The 20,163-nt window shown below is 40.6% G+C and overlaps 1 protein-coding gene across 1 annotated transcript; it reads right to left on the bottom strand.

The window, feature by feature from the left end:
* Window positions 1–3,613: 3,613 nt before the first annotated feature.
* LOC140930590 (NACHT domain- and WD repeat-containing protein 1-like) lies at window positions 3,614–17,405 on the bottom strand. Its single transcript, XM_073380310.1, has 11 exons — window positions 17,205–17,405; window positions 15,998–16,551; window positions 15,190–15,349; window positions 13,168–13,506; window positions 12,343–12,659; window positions 11,365–11,540; window positions 8,964–9,284; window positions 8,043–8,385; window positions 7,036–7,523; window positions 5,695–6,520; window positions 3,614–4,797 (listed from the first exon to the last, which is right to left on the bottom strand). Exons 1-11 carry the CDS (start codon window positions 17,281–17,283, stop codon window positions 3,961–3,963), a joined length of 4,440 nt encoding a protein of 1,479 aa, XP_073236411.1. The 5' UTR covers window positions 17,284–17,405; the 3' UTR covers window positions 3,614–3,960.
* Between the last annotated feature and the right edge of the window lie 2,758 nt (window positions 17,406–20,163).

Below are 20,163 nucleotides of genomic sequence, written 5' to 3'. Positions count from 1 at the left end.
GTTCACGCAAATCTGGTCAAAAAATTTTTTCATGCCATGTTTTTCTTGTTGACTAAAAAGACATAAATTAATTGTATTTTGAGGTGATGTTTTAAGAAAAAAATGAGAAGTTACTTTTGCAGCGAACTCGGTCATCGTATCTTTGACATCTAAAGAAATATTATCGGTTTTGCGGATTGCCGGATTGCTTTACGAACTACTGAAATTATTCTGACGTCAGACTTCTTTGTTGTAAACTTGATCTGTGACTTCTTTGTTATAAACTTGATCTGTGATAGGTCGATTGATGTTCCGGTGGCTCCGGTTGAGTTCGTTGCACTGTTAAACAGGGGTACACCTTTCCAGTATCACACAGACTGTGGACAGAAGGCTTGAAGATAACTACAAAATAAAAGGGTGAAAAAGTTATCCTATTTCAACTCGTTCGAGGTAATTCGTTATAATCTCTTTATTTATGTTTCTGTCTTTGGTTTAATAGAACTCCCTCTGCTCACGAGGTCGGAGTTTGTGAACTGAGGTTTGCAAATCGCATTTTAAATAAAATTGAACATTTATACGTTTTGTACTCAAACGAGTTTTAAAATCTAACTTTCGCTTACAGTGTCTCTTGATATATCTCTGGTTTTCTTAACTCTTTTTATGTGTAAGTTAAAACCCTTTTGAGGTATACTGTGGCTGCAATCGCACTGCCAAGATACATGTACTAGGGAGATTAAGCAACGACGACGGTGAGGGCAACGAAAACGGCAAGAAAGCAATATTCTTTGCAGTCGTTGCACGCCTTCGTGAAGTCCTCTTTTTCACCGCGTTTTGTGGGGGACGTGAACACAAAACAATAATTTTCTTTTCTTTTCTTGAGGTGCTTTGGAATTCAATTCTAGAAAAATTTGCCATTATTTGTCGAATTGAACGAGATGGAATAAACGCGACAAAGTTTGTAGCACGGAATTGTAACTGCGACGTCAGCAGCCTTGCCGTACGGGGCAAAAATTAGCAGAGAAATTTTGGGGGACTCAAAGCTCAGCTCAACTCAACTTAACTCAAATCATCAGATTAACTTACGAGAACAGGCAACATGTTGGCTTAGGGGAGGGGTAGGTGAGCAGTTTCCCAGAAAGGTGAAATGATCCAACAAATCTACAATTTTGGCTACAAGATTTGATGTACCATGAAAGTTAATAAACAAACTCCTAATCCACTCTGAGCACACTTTATGAAGATCAATAAAGAGTTCACGACAATGCAACAGACAGTTCGCTAAGAAAAGGTTAATTTTATTCGATTCCCGATCAACGACAAACTGAAACAACTTATTAAGTTAGGTAATTATTGTTGATCTTGCATCAGTGGCAGTTTTCACACTAAAGACGGATCCATCTTCAAAATCTGTTAAAATTGACGGAAAAAAGAATGGATAAAGTCAGACGGATAGTCCTTCCAAAATTAAGACCGTTCCATTTTCAAATTAATTAACAATTAATGAATGTGGCTGAGTATCTTATGAAGAATTATGGAGATCGAGGAGGGTGTTGAGGCCTCGACGGATAACACCCTCCGAGATCTCCATAATTCTTCATATGATAGGAAAGCCGAATCCAATAATTGTTTTATTATTCATTCAAAATAATTCCTAGTTTAAAAACGAAGCTAAAACATGCTTACCGCCATCGATTTTAAGTTTACCTTCGATAGTGCACGTTTAGGGTAGTTCAGCTCCGCAAATATTCTCCAAAGAGCAGATGTCACCCTTCGAGTTGTGTTCTTGTTGTTCTTGTTGTTCTTAGCTGCAATTTCGCGTAGTTCTTACTCTTGAAACGAGTGAAATGTCCGCCATTTTTTGTTTTCAGAACCAAAACAACTCAACCTCGTCCCCAGTTCTTCTCGGTTAACGGTTCATTAACCTGCCAGAACGCTGCATTTTTGACGTCATTCCCTCGTTTAACACAAAATTCTTCCAAATTTGGTCATCAGAAATTGGTTATGGTGAATTATGCTTGTGCTTTTAGCCAATCAGAATCGGGGAAATATTTTTAATGAATAATAATATCCGTTCATTGTCCGTTATACGGTAATAGTCTTGTTTATATCGCATAAAGAACAATTTTCATAAACAGACTTGGTATTTTGGCTTGATATTTAAAGACCTAAATAACATCGATGAAATTAAAAGACAAAGATTTTGCGCAAAACGTTTTTATGTTAACTTGAAACTTGACATGAGGCGAATTTCAAGAGAGAATGAGCTTGAGAATTTCTGCTTGAATCGCCTGTTGCGCATGCCATATAACCTTCTGCGTTTCTTTTCAGAAAAGGAAAATAGTATATCAAACCCTTTAAAACCTTATAGACCACTGAAATAATGCCCGTCGAAAGTATATAAAATAGCTCTTTGTCTCCTTACAATCAAACCTGTGAGTCTCTTGAAAAGCAATCTTTTCCAAGAATTGTTACTGTCTACTACTGGTAAAACTTGTAGGCAATCATGTAGGGGGGTGGGCTGGGGAGGTCTGGATATCTGCAATAGACCCTTTCCCAGTTGCTCCGAACCTCTGTTTTAAAACGTGGCTAAGTGCATTCTCAAGCAAATAAGATTCTTTTTTTAGCTGTTCCACAGAACGAGAAGATTTTTACGCTCTTTCGACTAAACTCCGTTTAGTGGAAATACTTGGCCAAGTTCCAGGAAATTTAAAAAACGATCCAAAAACCTAAACTACCCGCAAAACAAATAGGTGTACCGAGAATTTGGCTGAATCATAAAACGGTTATGTGACCGAGATTTGGCCTCGATAATTTTCTACACCAGATACTTTTTGGTAGTTTTTTAAATCTTTTGAAAATGGCGTCACCATGACACCGACGCGTCTTTCGATTTTATATGCCTTATTTTTTACCCGCTTTTGTATTACGAAAACTTTACATAAAAGGAACATTTTCTCACTCCTTTTTAATTGCTCTCATACCTCTAAATTGTATTTTTTGACCACCTTTCCAAGACTGGCACAAAACAACTGGATGATTTCGAAGATAGAGGGAGGGGCGGGGAAGAGACTGAAAAGAGACCCGCAGACTCGTAGGCTTAATGCAAAAATTCACTAAAAAGAATTCATGGCATTGATTCTCCAAAATGGTGTCTTAAATTTTCATTAGTTTTTCTACAGTTTGAAAAAAAGTTCACAACTTTTTTATAGGCTTCAGGAAACAGTGTATATTTAGTAATTTTCACAATACATCAAAAGAGTAATAAACAATGAGAAAGAATATTGTTCAAGTTTTTGTGACGAAAAAATTTTAGAGGAATATGGCAACAAAGCTAGCCCATTGCTTTACAGCTCGACGTAAGGTCTTAAAGAAGAACTAAAATCTAGAGGGCCTCATTGCAAAAGCATAATAATGTCTTAACATTTCCCTGAAAGAAATGACAAAGTAGCGACACGCCTCATGTTGTCTACAGAAACGTATCTTAAGAAAGAAGGCAACGTGTGCTAAAATACTTGGCCATTTCCGAGTTCGGTAAGAGCTCATTTTCTGAACAAGGTTCATTGCAAACTTGTTTACCAAATGCTTAAACTTTCTTTTAAAAGAAGATACACGATCACAAAGGATTTTCAGGGCTTAGAGTATTCTTTATTGATAACGAAATCTCTTGACAGAGGAAACTAATCGACTAGTTACTTTTAAAACTATTACCAACTCGTAGAAGCTGTTCAATATATAACTTATTAGTCTGAAACCAATGCCAAAGTAGTATCCTGTTCATCTTTGATAACATTTCATGCCTTAATACCGGTAACCTCCTTAGAGTTTTTTCACTGTTTACGAAAACCCTCGACAGAGAGCCACACATTGACCAGTTATACTATTTACATTGGCACAGAATTCCAAATCGTAGAAGCTGTTCAATTTAATGTAAGTAAATAGCACAGTCTGGAACCAACGCACATGGTCATCAGTGACAACATTTTACTCCTTCATAACCTCTTTTTCGACTTTGTCTCGATTGTGAAGTTTCAAGAAGTACAGATACCCCACAGCATCACCAGCCGTTAGCAAATCGCACCGGTCTGGGTGCCATGCCAACCCCCAGATTCCAGAGGCCGCGTAGAACACTTGAACCTGGCGATGAGTATTGCAGTCCCAAATGCGAATGGTTTGATCCAAAGCCCCACTCGCCAGGAGCTTATCATCGGGTGAAAAACTGACCATCCTTATCTCAGATTCGTGTCCTGCTAATGCACAGAGCACCTGCCATGTAGTGGTTTCCCACAGGCAAACAAACCCGTCCTTTGAACACGTGGCTAACAGCTTCTCGTTGTGAGAAAACGTGGCACAGGTCACCCAGTCAGGTTGTGTCACTGTAGTCACGTGCTCGAGGCTGACGCTGTTCCATATTCTAGCTGAGTTGTCTATGGAACTGGTCAAGATGAAGTTCCCTAAAGGCGAGAATTCAGTGTACTGGCAGAAACGGTCGTGACCTCCCAAAATCGTAATCTTGCTTTGCGTTTCTAAATCCCAAACAATGGCGCCATTGGTAAACTCACCCACAGAGATCAACCGCTTGTCATCCAAAGAAAATCGGAGGCACCAAGGCAGCATGGACTCGCCACAGTGCAGAACGATGTTGTCCTTACCAGTTTCTCGTGACCAAATTCGAATTTTGAGCTCGTCCCCACCGCTGGCCACCTTGGTTGAGTCCCTTGAAAACGTACAGGCCCGCACTCCACAAGAAAACGTTCTCTTCTGTTCGTGCCCCTCATAGATCAGTGAAACCTCGTTGGTCTCCATGTTCCACACGCAAACCTGCAGAGTAAAGTCGACGCATAAGAGAAGTAACGAAGTTCCGAGCAGTGAGTCCCTTTGTCAAATATAGGCTTAAGAAGCGCGAGTCTAAGGGCTATTTAGTAAGACTAGTATAGTCGAAAATAGCAGGCCAAGTCGGTGAAGTCACAACGAGGTTTATACTATTAATTAGGACTGTGCAGGCAAATCAGTATATTCCTGAATGGCATAAATGGAATTGAAAGTTTTCCTTTTTAGCGAAAATTCCCTTGGGACAAATGAAACAGTCCGCAATACTCAGTAACTATAAAGATTTCGTGACGACCTAGACTACGGAAAATAACATATTTGTATTGTCGGCCTGAAACTACTAAATGGCTTGAAGTCTTCAAGGCTCGTGTAAGGAATATTATCAGAATATCAGTTGCATTTGAACCGATTATCCAGCTTCCGACTCGACGTCTGTAAGCTATAGCTAGACCCAGTCTACCATCGCAGATAGAGTATGATCTATTCTGCACGGACTAAGCCTGAATTACTATAAAGATAATCAACTATATTCAGGGATAAGCTAAATGTTTAGCTAAATTCTCCATCTAGAACTGCAGCAAATAGATTTTGTCGAGTTTTTAACCTGAGTTCCAACCTTCTTAATTCAAACTGATAGTTCAAAACGGTCAATAGTAAACCGAAACTCAGGATAAAATTTTAATCCTCTCGGATAACGCCCTTACAGGCGCTCTATTAATTTAGGGCGTAATGAATTTGCTAATGAGTTTATAAGAACGACTACTCTAGAATGCAGCCAATAAGATTGATAATGCTTCACTAAAATACCCTCTAGTAGGGATGCATTTTAAAAGAATTCAGTTAATTTTACTCAAGAGTGAGGTTGCCGTGACAACTACTAATTCTTACCTTAAAGTCATCAGAGGCAGAAGCCAACCATTTCCCGTCATCAGAGTACGCGACGCTCCAACAGCGTTCAGAATGGAAACGTGCCTCCCGTATCTTTTCCGCTGCCGTTGCGTCCCAGACACGAACAGTTTTGTCGCGAGCCGCCGACGCTAGCCGAGTCCCATCGCTATTAAACGCGACATCCAGCACCCAGTCGGAGTGGCCGCCCAGCAAAGCTAGGGTCCTGGAACTGCTGCTGACGCTTTCATCACTTGTGTCATCAAATGTTGTATCAAACAGAGTGACAGTATGATGGGCCGAAGATCCTGCAGCTAATCGCGTGCCGTGATCACTTTGGACGAAAGCGACCGTCGATGCGTCATTTGGGAGATTAAAAGTACAAATTCTCATCCCTGTCGTTACATCCCACAAGATGACGTCACTATCGACGCACGCAGAAGCGAGGTACTTTCTATCAGGAGAGAAGCATACCGACCAAATAAGGGATTTGTAGTCGAGTTCTTCATGGCCCTCTAAAGAGTCTTTAATGGGGAAATTTGGGTTATCGTCTCGCTGGTGTCCTTGCAAGGTCCGTTTGATGGACATGTTTCTGAGGTCCCATATGAAGAGCTCCAGTTGATCTCCACATGAAGCAGCAACTGATTCATCCAGCGGGGACCAAGCGCACGACATTGGAAAGTTTTTGTGGCCCAGGAGCGTTCCTAGGTTCTCTCCAGTGTTTACATCCCATATTTTGAGGCTCTTGTCTTTGGAAGCAGAGAGAAGCTTGTTTCCGTCTTTCCAAAAGGAAATGCATGTCACCCGATCTTCATGTCCCTCGATGATCCTTAAAACATTCACCAGAAATTACAATTAATAAGTACGTTTGTGCAACCAAGCGACAACCACGAAGTTGAAAGAAAATCAATGTATTTTAGTGCCGTTTGGAAATCAGATGAGAGACTCCTCATTTTTGCAGCGTAACTTTCTCCCTCTAATTTGTTTTTGTTTGAGAAGAAATATCAAACGTTCCACAAAATGTTCCTCACATTATCAAACACCTCGAGGTTCAAAATAATCAAAATAAACTGTAGCCTGTTCACAGTTTTTGACCTTGTGAATCACTGACGCGTTTTTTTATACACTACTGACATGACTCGGTTCTCTAATCTCGGCTAGTCTTCTTCGGTGTCCTACGCGAGAAAGGCAAAGCATCAAAACTTTGGCGCTAGAAGGTGCATTAAATCTATTTTCTTTTCTGATATAAGATTTTGAGACTATAATAATAGTCAGCATTGAGTTAATGCTTATATGAGGGAAGCCAGAAAAGGTAGAAAACTGAATAATTTGCATAATACTAACCTGAAACACTCATTGGCTGGAAATCTCCATAATCGAATGGTCTTATCAGCAGAAGCAGACGCCATCACGTTGCCATCTGGCGACAGTCTCACACAAGTTACAGCTCCTTGATGATCCTCAAGCTGGGCGTGCAATTCCCCTGTTTGACTGTCCCAAACACGGATGGTCCCATCGGCTGATCCAGACAACAACGCCCTGTTGTCTTTTGCAAAGCACGTGGAGAGAACGCTTTTTGAGTGACCACTAAGTTCAAGCTCAAAGGCTTCTGGAACTTGAGGCTTGTTCATCCACTCGACCCACCCCTCTGGTGTGGGGATGTTGTCAGGGTCTGACTGGTCAAACGTTTGGCGCATGCGCTGGGCTTGTTGTGCAACCCATTGGTGTTGGGGATATGTTGCAGCTTGTTGGTACGTCAGGATTGGTGTCCTGGTTAAAATGTGGATTTCACTTCGCAGAAATCCCAAGATGTCTTGGAGATCTTCAGTGATCTGTAAACAAAATCTTTTACAAGTATGTACAAGAACAAAGCTTCTACTTCCATAAAAAAAAAACAACAACAACAAAGCGCTGCACAACAAACCAATTTGTCAGGTGTCTCACTATAAGGAAACTACCTTTCCTATCCCTTTCGCAGAGGCAGTGGAATTGGGTTCCAACGTGATATCGTTAATCAGACTACACAGAAGCTGATCCGGCCGTACTAACGATGGACTGCTGAGAGAACAGTTTCACACACTAACAAAGCCAACAATTCTTTGGATCGAAACTCACAAACCATGATGAGTGATGACGAGGTCCTCAATGCAACAATCACAAAGAAACTACACTGTTAATTTACTTATTAACATTTCCCATGATACCCCTTATGGTTTCAGTCAGAGGTCCCACTCAGTATTTTAACACCATCCCCTAATGAATATGACCAATCAGCGGTCTTAAAGTCGCGATAAATAGCAAAGTGACTATCGCTCGTGAAAATATTCGCAAAGTTTATCTAAGCGGCTCACCTCATTGTCAGCGTGTTCATCAACCGCACAACTCACAGCTCTGGTAGCCTCTGCCAGAAGCTCATATCCCATTCCTGCCATGCACTTAGCTTGAACAAATTTCAAATCTCCCAGAGTACTTCGGAGCCTTTCAAAGTTACGTGTCTCAAGCAAAGCAACTGGTAGTCTGTCCAGTTTTCTCAGATTAAGAGCGACCGTGGAGTATGCGTGAGGCTGGGCAGGGATGGCACGTTCGTTGCCATATTTCTTGTGAAGCTCTCCAGAAAAGTAATCAGCGATGCTCCTGTGAATTTCTTTGCGATTCTCTTTTAAATACTTTTCTCTTGCGACCTCTACGAACTGTCTACAAACAGATGATCAATTAAAAGGTGTTTAAAAGGACTGCAAAACTTTCAAAGGAACACCTAATAGTTCATGATGCGATATTGAAAACGATTATCAATGTAGGCGTTTATATTGCCACATATTTTCGATCCAAACCTAATTTGATCAGGTCGGTCAAACTTTTAAGACTTTTTATTTGGACGCATTTGCAGCTAGTAAAATTTGACATTGTTAAACAACTAACGATTTAGTTGATCGACCTCTATGCTCCAGTTTCAGCACTTGCATTTGGCAAAGAATAGTTATTTTTTAAAAAATTGTTCAAACAATCTTTCCAACACCGATAAAAGGTGAGAACCAAGGTGATTAAGGGTCATTTTCTTTTTCACTCCTAGGGTATGTAAGGCACAGCAATACCTGGGATTTGTAGCCCTAAAATTCGGTATTCCGAAAATTACGTTTTAGTTAATCAACTGTATGGCCCTAGTATTGGCCCTGACATTTGACAGAAGGTAATTATTGATGAAAGTTCAAAACTTGGGTCGTAAATAGGCATTATTCGTTTCAGTAGTCCTAGTACATAAGACACAGTAATACCTGTGAAATAGTGCCAGCAGTGACACTCCAAAGGCTCCCCTTTCTACTAAGAAAGGACCCAAGTCGTGTTTCAGACGAGCCAGCAGTAGGGGTGGTAAGCGGCGCTTCGGTGGCTCGTGCCAAACTAACACGTCCTTGAGAAGTTCTTCGTCACAGCTCAGGATGTTGATAATATCTTCTGAATTCATCCCATTCGTCTCAGCAGCAAGCAGACTCAGGACTCTTGACACCAGCATTTTGCCGTGGTACTTTTCAAGGTCTTCATATAGAGAGTCTATCATCCCAATTACGTCAGCTTCAAGAATGAAATCCGCGGTGTCTCTGGAATTGAAACAAATGTAAGATAAGCTTCCCAGCAGTTTCCTACTTGTCCCCAGTCGTCTCTCAGTCTGCTATTACTAGTGAGTTTACGCAACCGGACGGCAGGAAGAGGAGGACGGCAAAACGCTCGAGTGTGACAAACGTGACAAGGCTAATTCTTACGTGTTTTGTGGTGATCTTCATTTAACATTAATGTTTTCTGGTCTTTTGCAAAACGATCTTTTCAAAGGAAAGTGAAGTTTGGCAAAAAGTTGTTTCAAACTAAAGTATTGTCACGCTTGTCACCCATGGTTTGCCGTCTTCTCCCCTCTCCCGTCCTGTTGCATAAGTTCACTACTACAGGGAAACCTGTATTAAGCGGACACCCTCTATTAAGCGGAGAGTAGCCGAAGTCCCCAAATTTATTTCCCTTATTTACTTTAAAATAATGAAACCTTTGTTATGCGGACACCTCTATTAAGCGGACCCGGACACCTAAAAAGTACCTGAAATGGTCATTTCTACTGTTGCCAACCTGTATTAAACGGACACTTGTAATTAATTTCCACCACCCAACATACCAGACACCGGAAATGCGAAAGATTGCTACCCACAAATTTTTCGATTTTTACATTAAAAAGCGTGATTTGATGAACATATTTGATTAGTTTCACAGTACATAGACTGTTTACAGTCCCCTATTTTTCCGTGAGGTCGTCGTGATATAGCGCGTCTTACCGTTAATGGTGCCATCTTGATTTTCATGACACTCATCCAAGATGGTAACCCACAACACATTGCGCTCGATCTCGACGATCTTATGGGAAAATAGGGGACTGTGAACAGTCTACACAGTACAGTATTGTTTTCTTTTTCGTTTTGTTTGTATAAAGCTTGTTTCCCTATCTGATTTCTTCAAATTTGAGTTGCAAACGTATGTTTATGGTACTTTGATCAATTGGTCCACTTTATAAAAAAAATTAATGCAAACGTATATTGTCATAGTCTCTGGGAGTGTTTTAAACGTTTCCACTGCTCATTTGAATGGCATTTGACACCTCATATGACCTTATCTTTTGAAACCTGTATAAGGCGGACACCCTGTATTTAATAAGCTGACACTACATCATTCGGCGAGGGTGTCTGCTTAATACAGGTTTCACTGTATTAACTACAGAAGCGCGGTCAAGGGAAGCGCAAGGGATAATTTCATCTTCTTATCGTCCCCTTCGTTCCAGATGCCGTAATAGTCTCCCGCGAACGTTCTTTAACCGCTAACGGATAATAAGAGATGGCCGCGGACGAGTCAGTAACAGTTATTAATTGAGATTTGCCGCGGTATTGCATCACTTCATTTTGTTGATTGCATTGGTTAAAACGAATTGTCAAGGTACTTTTGTCACCAATTAGAAATAAAATGCCGAAAAAGTTCATGATTTGCTCGCACGCATCTGTCTGTCCCTTTTTAAAAATCTGACTAGTTCAGTGATTTGCTTTAACTATAGCGATATATAAGTAACTACTTCGCCTTTTGTCCTATACATTTGGACTACGTATTTAAATGAGAATGGCCTTAAAACCTGAACCAAGTACCAGTACTTTGTGGAATTTTTTCTTCTATCTGATTGTAAAACTAAAGGTAAAAACAAGCTAGACCTGATGACTAGTAGTAGTTTGATGTTCCCCTTCACGTGGTACCAATTTATGTTCACTGCAAGATTCATTTCATCTCCTTTATCGAGTAGCTAGTTTAAATAAAAGCTTAAGTGTTACAATAATATAAGCAAGTAGGTGATTTTGTCACAGTCAAGTTTCTTCTTTCTTCTTTTTTCGTATTTCTTCTTGTGAATTAATCCGGAATATAATACAGCTTAAGGAATCCGGGATCCCACCAACGCTTGGAATCCGGAATCCAAGTTCCACTGAAAAAGATATCGAATGCAGTACTTAGAATCCTGGATCTACGGCGTGGAATCAAGAATCCAATACTTTCTTGGATTCTCTTACACGAGGCTAAAGAAGAGAGAGAAGAGGAACAAAAAGAGAATTTCAAGGCAACGCATTAAAACTGATAACCGTAACTTGATTGAGAAGTTCTTACTTGTAAGAAGGCCACGATCGACACTTGTTAAAGAGGAGGTGTAAATACAGAGGTAGTGGACATTTATTAAAGGCTTCTAAGACAAGCGCCCGCTGTTTGGGGGTCAGCGTCCTGTTGACTGCTTGAAGCCATGCGTCTAGAATGACAGGTCCATCATACTTGTCGAGACGTGCCACCTAAATTCACCATGATTATAATACAATCGGTACTTTATGGATAAAAACATTGTCCGGTGTCAAATAAATATCAGTTTATTAGAAAATTTTGTTTCTTACAAACTGTTGTCTTAAAGGACTTCGCCTTGTGCGCCTCTCATAAAAAAAACGAGACAATGAGAGGTGGAAAAATGTAACGATAATGCAACCAGGCCAGGATTTTAAGAATGAAATGGTCTTAAACAAGAGTATAAATAACAAGATACGTCAACGGGGCTGACAAAAAATGGTTTAACCCACCAAGTCTTACTGATAAAAAACCGACAGTTTCATACAGTAAAAACCCGCGACTAAGAACCTGTATTTTCCCAAGTTAACTTAAACAGGTTCTTACGTAAATGGTAATTAGCCCAAATTTAGGCTATTTAGGTTCTTAAATAGGTTCTTGTTTTCTGAAGAAAAAAATTATATACGTTGTAGCTAAGAATGTTAAGTGGTATTCAGCTTATTCCTATATAATTTGCACACTTAATTAGTATTGTAGTTAGAGTATAAGGCACCTGTCTCCAAAGAGGATCATGACTGTTGCCTTCCCTTATTTGCCTAAGTATGGAGAATTTTTCTTATAAATTTTAGAAAATAAGAACCTGTTTCGAATTTAAGGCTATACAGGTTGTTGTATAGAGGGGCTATAACTGGCAAATTTTAGCCAAACAGGTTCTTATAAACCAGGTAGTCACAGATTTTTACTGTAATTTATTTGAAAGTACAACGTTTTACCTTTCACTACAGTCGTAACAACTGATTTGTCAATTTCATTTACCTGTAAAAACTGTCCAGTGGGGATTCCAAACGTCTTTAATCGCTTCATACAGCCACCCTCCTCTGGCAGAGTAGATATTATCATGTGCACATGCGCAGGTAACTTACGCGGAAGCCATTCTAAGAAGCGCCTCGCGCCGTCCTCATCAGTTAACTGATCTAAAGAATCGATCACTATGCACAGCGGCGTTTCTTCCGACGCGCGTTCCAGAAACTTAGGGAAGGCCTCACACAAGGTTTTGTAATCTTCTGGGACTTCTTCACTGATGCTGTAAACGAGTTTTATTTGTTTACAGAAACTCTCTGTAAGAGCTCTACCTGGAAAAGTGTCAGGAATCATAATCAGTTAGGTTGGCGCAACCTTTAAAAATTGGTTTTGCCTATAGTTTTGAGCCTCAGGTTGCCCGTGACCCTCCTAATAACATGCGTCTTCGTAACACATCAAAAGGAGAAAGGGCTCTTGTTCTCTCTGACTTACGTGATATGATAAGGTTTGGTGGACGTTCTACTAAATAAGTGTGTGGGATAATTGTACCAACACCAACCCTACCCTACTGATGAGCTCTAATCAGAACGGGGAAGCTATCCACCACTACTATCAAACTTTTTGAATGATTTTAGACAGCCTAAATATATTACTGTGTTTGGGACACTTGACCAGCCATCGCCAATAGTTATGACAAATTGACACGTTTTACTGATCCTAATCAATGAAGAAAGCCCTGGAGAACAGGTCGAGAATTGCCCTTGAACCCTTTAATATGACAGGGAGAGACTATACCTCTGTTGTATACAATACCAATGCAATATACAATGACTATCGTACCAGTAGATGAGTCTGGTGTTGTTCCACAAAACCGATACATGACTGCGAGATTTCTCTCTTTGCTCTTTGCTTGTGTTTCCATGACAATCTTGGACATAAGTGACGTCTTTCCAACTCCTGACTCACCATAGATTACTAAGGGCTTCAAGGGATTACGAACACTAAGGTGTTTGTCAACGACCTGTAAAATATCGGCGCGACCCTGGAACGAGAGTGTGTGATCACGACAGAAGAGCGCGTGACGCGTGACCTCTTCTATGACTGGATTGGAAGGACCAAGTCTTTGCAGCACTTCACGAATGCGTGACATTAAGAGTTCTCTAGTGCGGTTGCACATTTCTATAGAGATTGAAATTTAAAAAAAAACATCTTTGAATTAAAGCTTTTGGCCTATAAACGCACTCATGCCGAAATATTTAAAGGTATCTTAAAAGCCGGGGTATTTCTTTATATAGGTTATACAGGTCTGTGTGGCTTCAAAGGGTATAGTATTTGGTGTTACATGTTGCCTGACATGTTAAAGTGGGTTAAGTGTCAGTCAAGCAAAACTACCTTTGCTCTCTCATAAAATGGTATGAGTACTGCTAAAAGTACAACCCCGGGAGTACAACATGGTGTCAAGAAGTAAATCGCGATTCTTTCAGTAACAGCCACTGCGAATTTTCAATCGCACAAAACAAAAGTCAGTCTAGGAAGACAGAGAACAATCCCGAAACCTCCAGGGGAACAACGAGAAGTGCCAGCAGACAGCCATTCGCAAATAATGCCCCTCATTACTACTGCTCTAAGCTTAACGTCCAATTTCCCAGTACCGGCTCCCATGAAAGTCTCTCTAATTTTGAGTTCCTCAGACAACAATGGGAGGACTGCGCAGGTGAGGCAAAAGGTAAATCCAGAACATTTACTATAAAATAACAATCGGCTACACAAACAGATTGTGCGGGCTTCCTGTGGTTACTCATGAAGGGAGTAAGTGTTATGCAATAAAGCCAAAAAAGCCAGTAAAACGACAAGCAGACACCGAAACGCGGTGGAATATACCGGAGGTAAGTCTTTTTTTATTTATTTCATTGAAGGAAAAATTAGATTTAACGGTATTTAGCGTTCGCAGATCTCAGTATTTTATTTCTCATACAAAGTCTCACATTTTCAACGGTCGCCTGTAACGCGACACCGACGCGTCTAGCAGAAAGGTCTGCGCGTCACCTATGGTAAGTAGCCTGCATAGCTGGCGGTATTGTAGCTGGCGGTATTGTGTACTAGGCGAGGGAGATTTGGCGGCGGAGCCGCTGTACCAGAGTGAGAGTTGGCGGCGGAGCCGCCACGAGCGGCAAAGCCGCGAGAAATATTTCAAACGCCTCGTCCCCACTCCCTTTTTTTGGATCGCGGCTCCGCCGCCGAAACTTTAATCACACAATACCGCCAGCTGCGCAGGCTAATGGTAAGTAAATTACTTTACACCCTTTCCTCGTAACGAGAGTTTGGGCTGCCTGTGCCTGAGGCGATGCACTTAGCGACGCTACGATCCGTAATGGGAAAAGATTGTCTGCAGATATTTTTAAATCTCAAGTTGACAGAAGAGGAGACAACGAGCGTAAATGCTAGCCTGGCAGCCTGGAAGCCTATTTTTAGTCCCAAAACCAATGTGGAAATCAAGCAGGTACTAGGTTATTCTCAGAAGAAAACAGCCCCCTTAAAATCTGCTACGGGGGAGATTATCCAGGACTGAGCGCAACAGATGTAAAGCTGGGTAGAACATTACTCTGAGTTGTATGCCAGAGAGGATATGGTGTCTCAAGAAGAAGGCAAAGTCGATGGTTGTTGCGCACCGTGTGTCGTAGAAGTTAGATACACAATGAAATTTGGTCTTTGCAATGCTACAGAAATTGAATTACTGTTCAATATGACACGCAACACTGCAAGGGATGGACACATTCTGTGAGTTAGAAATAGCGCGCAATATTGCACCACGTCGGCCGTTGTGGTCCTTCATGGTTCTTTTTCATTGATAGGGCTTCTTACCTTTGATGTACGCTCCATGTTCTCCTTTATGAAGTCCTTCGTGATGCCATCGTAAGTTAGTAAACTTAAGTATTCGTCCAACTTCCAGCGAAGATGGAATGCGACGTTCTTTCAACTCCGAGAGCAGTTCTAGGCATTCTGGGTCTTTTCTTCCATCGTCCTAAGGAGTTAACAAAGTCAGCGACTGTCTTTATTATGTAACCTCTTTGTCCGAATTTTAGTAACCTTCTCATGAATAACAATGTCGTACCTCAGTTGAGAAAAAGGGATAGGACACTGCGACAGAAAAAATACCGATCGTCAATCTGCGGCCAATTTGACTAATTCAGCAGTAATTAAAATTACATGTCGCGTAAAACCGGTAACTTGTACATACAGTAAGGTTTAAAGAAGCAGGAATACGGCTAAAGCAATGAGAATTAATGAAGAAATGGGCAATAACAAATATGCTGATCAATAACCTTTACAATCCTCCACAATATACATAATATCTATTGGTCAAGCACAAATGCAGAAGGAGTAGTATCTAGGGTCGACGAAAAATTACATTTTACGTAAAACTGAATATCCAAATCATGGACGCAAAATATTTTATCGTGAAAAAATTTCCAAGGAGGTGCTAAGTGCACACGGGGTAAAGGAAGTAGAAATAATTTCTATGACCGGCCTGCTCAAAAATAATTTCGATATATCAAAATTCATCACAGGGCACCGAGGCTTGGGGAATAAATCAAAAGAAATCGCCTTGAGGTTCACGGATGAGTAGCAAATTTCTTTTGTTTTAAACATATCAAAATTGGTCTCCTACCTGTATGTTAACGAAATTTCTCGCCTCTTTATCCTCTTCATTAATACTATCAAACCTTCGATCAATAACAAGGGAACGTTGGCTTGCCTCGGGATCTGTAACCACGCCTTTTTCCACTTCCAGCTGAGTCAAGGAGACTACGTATTTTTGCTTAGCTTCTTCTTTCAGACCAGCCGTCTTTGCTGCTGATCGCAAATAACTCCTGATCCTCTTCTCGACTTTGCCCCAGTCTGCCCAAGCCTTTGACATCTCGTCTTTGTTTGCTGAGTGGATGGGAAACTGCGTTGAGATAGGCTGCAGCAAATAACAAGGCGGAACCGAGTTGTCGTCACGAAGGTACCAACGAGTAATCAGCTCGCGGTCTGATTGGTCAGTCAGCTGAAGAAGCGCTTCAAATTCGTCAGCTTCGACTGACGGGGGTAGAGGTCTCCAGCCATATTTGTCGCCTAAGAGGGCAATAAAAGCGATAGCAAGTGATTTCTCCTGGCAACGTTTGATTTCTTCCATGCAGATGTTTACGATACGGTGATCATCCACTGACTCTTGGCGCACCCCTGGTGGATAAAGAGCAATAACTGAATCAGATTACTAGACTTTCCGCCGGCTCGTAGTCAGTTTGATTGACGATTCTGCATGCCTCCCACCCTACCCATCTTAAGGAGTATTCTCTGCATTTCGACTTACAATTTGAAAGCCAATGAACGAAATGATCTAAAAGTTGTTCGGTTTTACTTTTTACTATAAAAGGGTGTTTCGGCGTGATTGTGCGTGAAAAATAAAGATTATTCCGTGAGACTTTATCAGTGAATTAAACTGATTGGGAACCACTTGTCTGCGTTGTTTTCTTGTTAGTTTCAGTTTCCCAAGCTCTTGCCTCGTTTTAAAAAAACGTTGTTTTGCAGTTGCAAAAAAGGTGCCGTTTTAAGTTTTAAAATGGAAAAAATGGCCGCTGAGGAAATAAATCTCAGTCTTCTCCTCTAGATGAATAGAAGACGGAGATCAACAAGACTACTAGAGAAAGTAGCCTCGTGTTTGTTGGTTAAGCGTTTTGTTTTCGCTAAGACACTTCTAACTTTAGACACTATTATGCCAAACTTTCAATTTACTTCTTTAGTGATTAATTTTACATTCTAAACTACCAAGAATGACTACTTCTCTGCCAAAAATATAAGCAGAAAGCTTATTGATAGATACTGCTCTGTCTTACCCCATCGCAGGTCCACTACTTCAAAGGCAATACCATGTTGCTGACAAAGCTCCTGGACCGGTTCAAACACTTCCTCCATGAGTTCATTTCTCTCCACCCTTGTATCTGTAAAGGTTGAGCTCAGAAAGACCCGGACAGTCTTTTGCACTAGCCTCGGATCTATGATATCAGGGAGAACCTCCGTGGGGCTTAGGATCTTTTGGGCCTGTCGCAAAAATACCCAAAAAAGTTTACCTCAAAGATGCAGGTGCAATAGAGATAGCCCAAAATAAAAGGAAAGGAGATTTTGTCATTAAACGAAAATACGCCAATACAGCTGTATTAATCTCACCAAGAACAAAATATATTGAAAATATTTCATTTTTTAAACGTCTGAAATTATATGAAATATTCAGGAGGTTTGATGCACTTTATCCCGTTAGAACAACTCCCTTCCCACCCCTCCCAAGTAGCGCCTGTTAAACTAAGTACTTTCAGTAAAACAAGAAGAAATTCTTAGCCAGCAACTATAATATGTAGATGATTAGACCAAAATTATTTTTTCGAGTGGACAGATAACGATGTGAACAACAGAACTCTTTTGTTATGCTCGGTTTGTTTCGTCCCGGATAATAGCTTTAAACCACGTCCACTAGACATGAATCCGGATCAGAAGCTGAAACTGCATACTTGATCGATATTTGCGTCAACACGAATTTACTTGTCCACACGAATACGCTACTGCGATTTACATTTGCTAACTACTAGCTAGTGGGCATGAGCAAATCAAGCCCGAGATATGATTTCGCCGCATTTTTGATGAAATGTTGTAGCCAAATTCAGAAGTCGATGGAGTCGATGGAGTATTCTACTAACAACCCCTGGGTAGAAACAAAACTGGGCTGTGACCATATCCCAATAAGGAAGTATAGGGTGCCCGCTCCTGGGGGTCTTTTAGATTGCATTGTGCGTGACATAAGTCACGCGCCAAAATCACACCATACACAAGAGAGTCTGATTCGATCCCGGCGTAAGCATCGGCAAAGGCAGAAGAAACGTCACCCAAAAACTAAATTTGCCCTGATTCATAATTCGTCGTTCTTATTCTGACTCTTTTAATCAATTGTCAAATTTTGCGATTTTTTCAGTAGTTGAATTCTATAGGACTGTATCTGAGCTCTCAAAAAGAAAAAGAAAATTGTTGTTTTTTGTTTACTCCCTCCATAAAACCAGAAATTAGGAATGTTTACGTCGTAATCGTACAGTGATTGGAAGAAATGTACAAAAAGCGTGATGCACGGTAAAGTTGTTGTTATCGAACCTATTGTTTTTTTGTTTCTCGTTGCAGACAGTGTTTTTTGGAGTTCTTGCAATTCAGAAAGGAAGAAGTAAAATGTCCATATAAAATCAAGAACGAGAGACGATACCGTTTGAAACAGCGGAGAGCGTAAACAATATTTTTCTTTGATGTATATGGGCAATTCATGATTTAACTCATCCTAGCCAAGAAAATGATCTATTAAAACATTGAATGCCACACTTTGAAAATTAACTAGAAGTAATCTCGTCCGGAATAAATGTGTATTAAATATCCTTTGGGAGCTCGATTTGTGTTCGATGTAGCGGCTTCTGTGGCTCCGTACTAATTTAAAATAAAAGGTATCCTTTTTACTCAGACTTTTACTCAATACAAACAAAATTCTTCTGTTCTGTTTCAAGGTTTGCTGCTTTTCTGGTTCGGTTGATGATTTTAAGTACTTCTTTTGTTCTCGGCACGAACTGCACGTGCAGTGTATGCAAATTTACGAGGTGCACATGCAAATCGTGCAGAGAACAAAAGATTTTGCAAAAGTCGGGTTTACATGAATCACCACCCAAATGGAAATTTAAAGAATATTATTGTTCTGCTTTAGCCATAAATAATGGCTCTACGATTGGTCAATAGCCCACATTTCCTAGCAACCAACAAAGTGATTCCCACCAAGTTACTTTTTAATAGAATACTCCAAGCAGGGCGGATAAAGGTTGGGCGGTGAAACGAGCGCGTCCGAACAAAAAGGTGTGATGCAGTGGTCATATTTTTGTCCCAGTAAGTTAGTAAGTTTACTCTGGACTGGGACTCCGGCTTAGAAATGTCGATTGTTTTCGACTTCGATCAGGGCGTGCGATGTGGTTTGTCCATTAGACACTGCCGCTGTCACTGAATTATGGCGGCTTGATTTGTTTTCTTGCGCTTCTTCCTCGTTCCTTTGTGCTAGTACGCTGTCCCCGAGAGGCAAACGCTGCTATTTTTTGCGGGAGGTTTCGTTGGCGTAGACAAACATCTCTTTCAAAGGGTTTCTCTTATTACTTCCGTGACTCTACCACTGAATTATATTTTCGTTCTCCTACTCGCCAATGTCGATGTTATTTCAAAACAAAAAGAACTAAGTATTGTCTAAGGGCCTGTTTACATGGAGTGGGGGACCCCGGTCTAGTGGGTTGGTTTCTTTTGTTTTCACGCTCTGGGGAACACAAAACAAAAGAAACCTACCCCACTAGACCGGGGTCCCCCACTCCATGTAAACAAGCCCTAAAACACGAGGGAAAATCTCATTCATGTCATCTGGCAAAACCAAAAGACAGCAGATCGTGTTTGATAACTAGATGACGTGTGTTTTATAAATGCGTGCAGCTCGTGCAAGGTGAAATTTTGCTAATTTCAATAACCCCATCCTTCTTTTTAATTTTGAAAAAAACATCTCATATGTCTTTCTGGTTCTTCGAAACTTCAAAATTAGTTTCCCCTCAGTTTTTACTGTTTACCTTGTTTTGTTTTAGAGAGAAAAACGGAGAAAAAACCTTACAACTAACCTCAATAAATTTTATGTACAAGCGGTTGCCGGATTTGCGACTCATTGCGCGAATAACCATGGCGCTTTGCACCCGAGAAGCAAAGTTTGAAGCAGTACAACGCCACTATATCAAAATATATCAATCT

This window comes from Porites lutea, chromosome 3 (genome assembly GCF_958299795.1).
Source record: "Porites lutea chromosome 3, jaPorLute2.1, whole genome shotgun sequence".
NCBI classification, from domain to species: domain Eukaryota; kingdom Metazoa; phylum Cnidaria; class Anthozoa; order Scleractinia; family Poritidae; genus Porites; species Porites lutea.
Note: the sequence above shows the minus strand (reverse complement) of the source record. Positions and strands in the feature narration are given on the sequence as shown.

Coding starts and splice junctions, on each gene's coding strand:
- LOC140930590 (XM_073380310.1), bottom strand. CDS start 17,283: ATGGAGGAAGTGTTTGAACCGGTCCAGGAGCTTTGTCAGCAACATGGT. Junction 13,507..15,189: donor ACATGGAGCGTACATCAAAG/GTAAGAAGCCCT, acceptor CAATCTCTATAG/AAATGTGCAACCGCACTAGA. Junction 12,660..13,167: donor AACACCAGACTCATCTACTG/GTACGATAGTCA, acceptor ACACTTTTCCAG/GTAGAGCTCTTACAGAGAGT.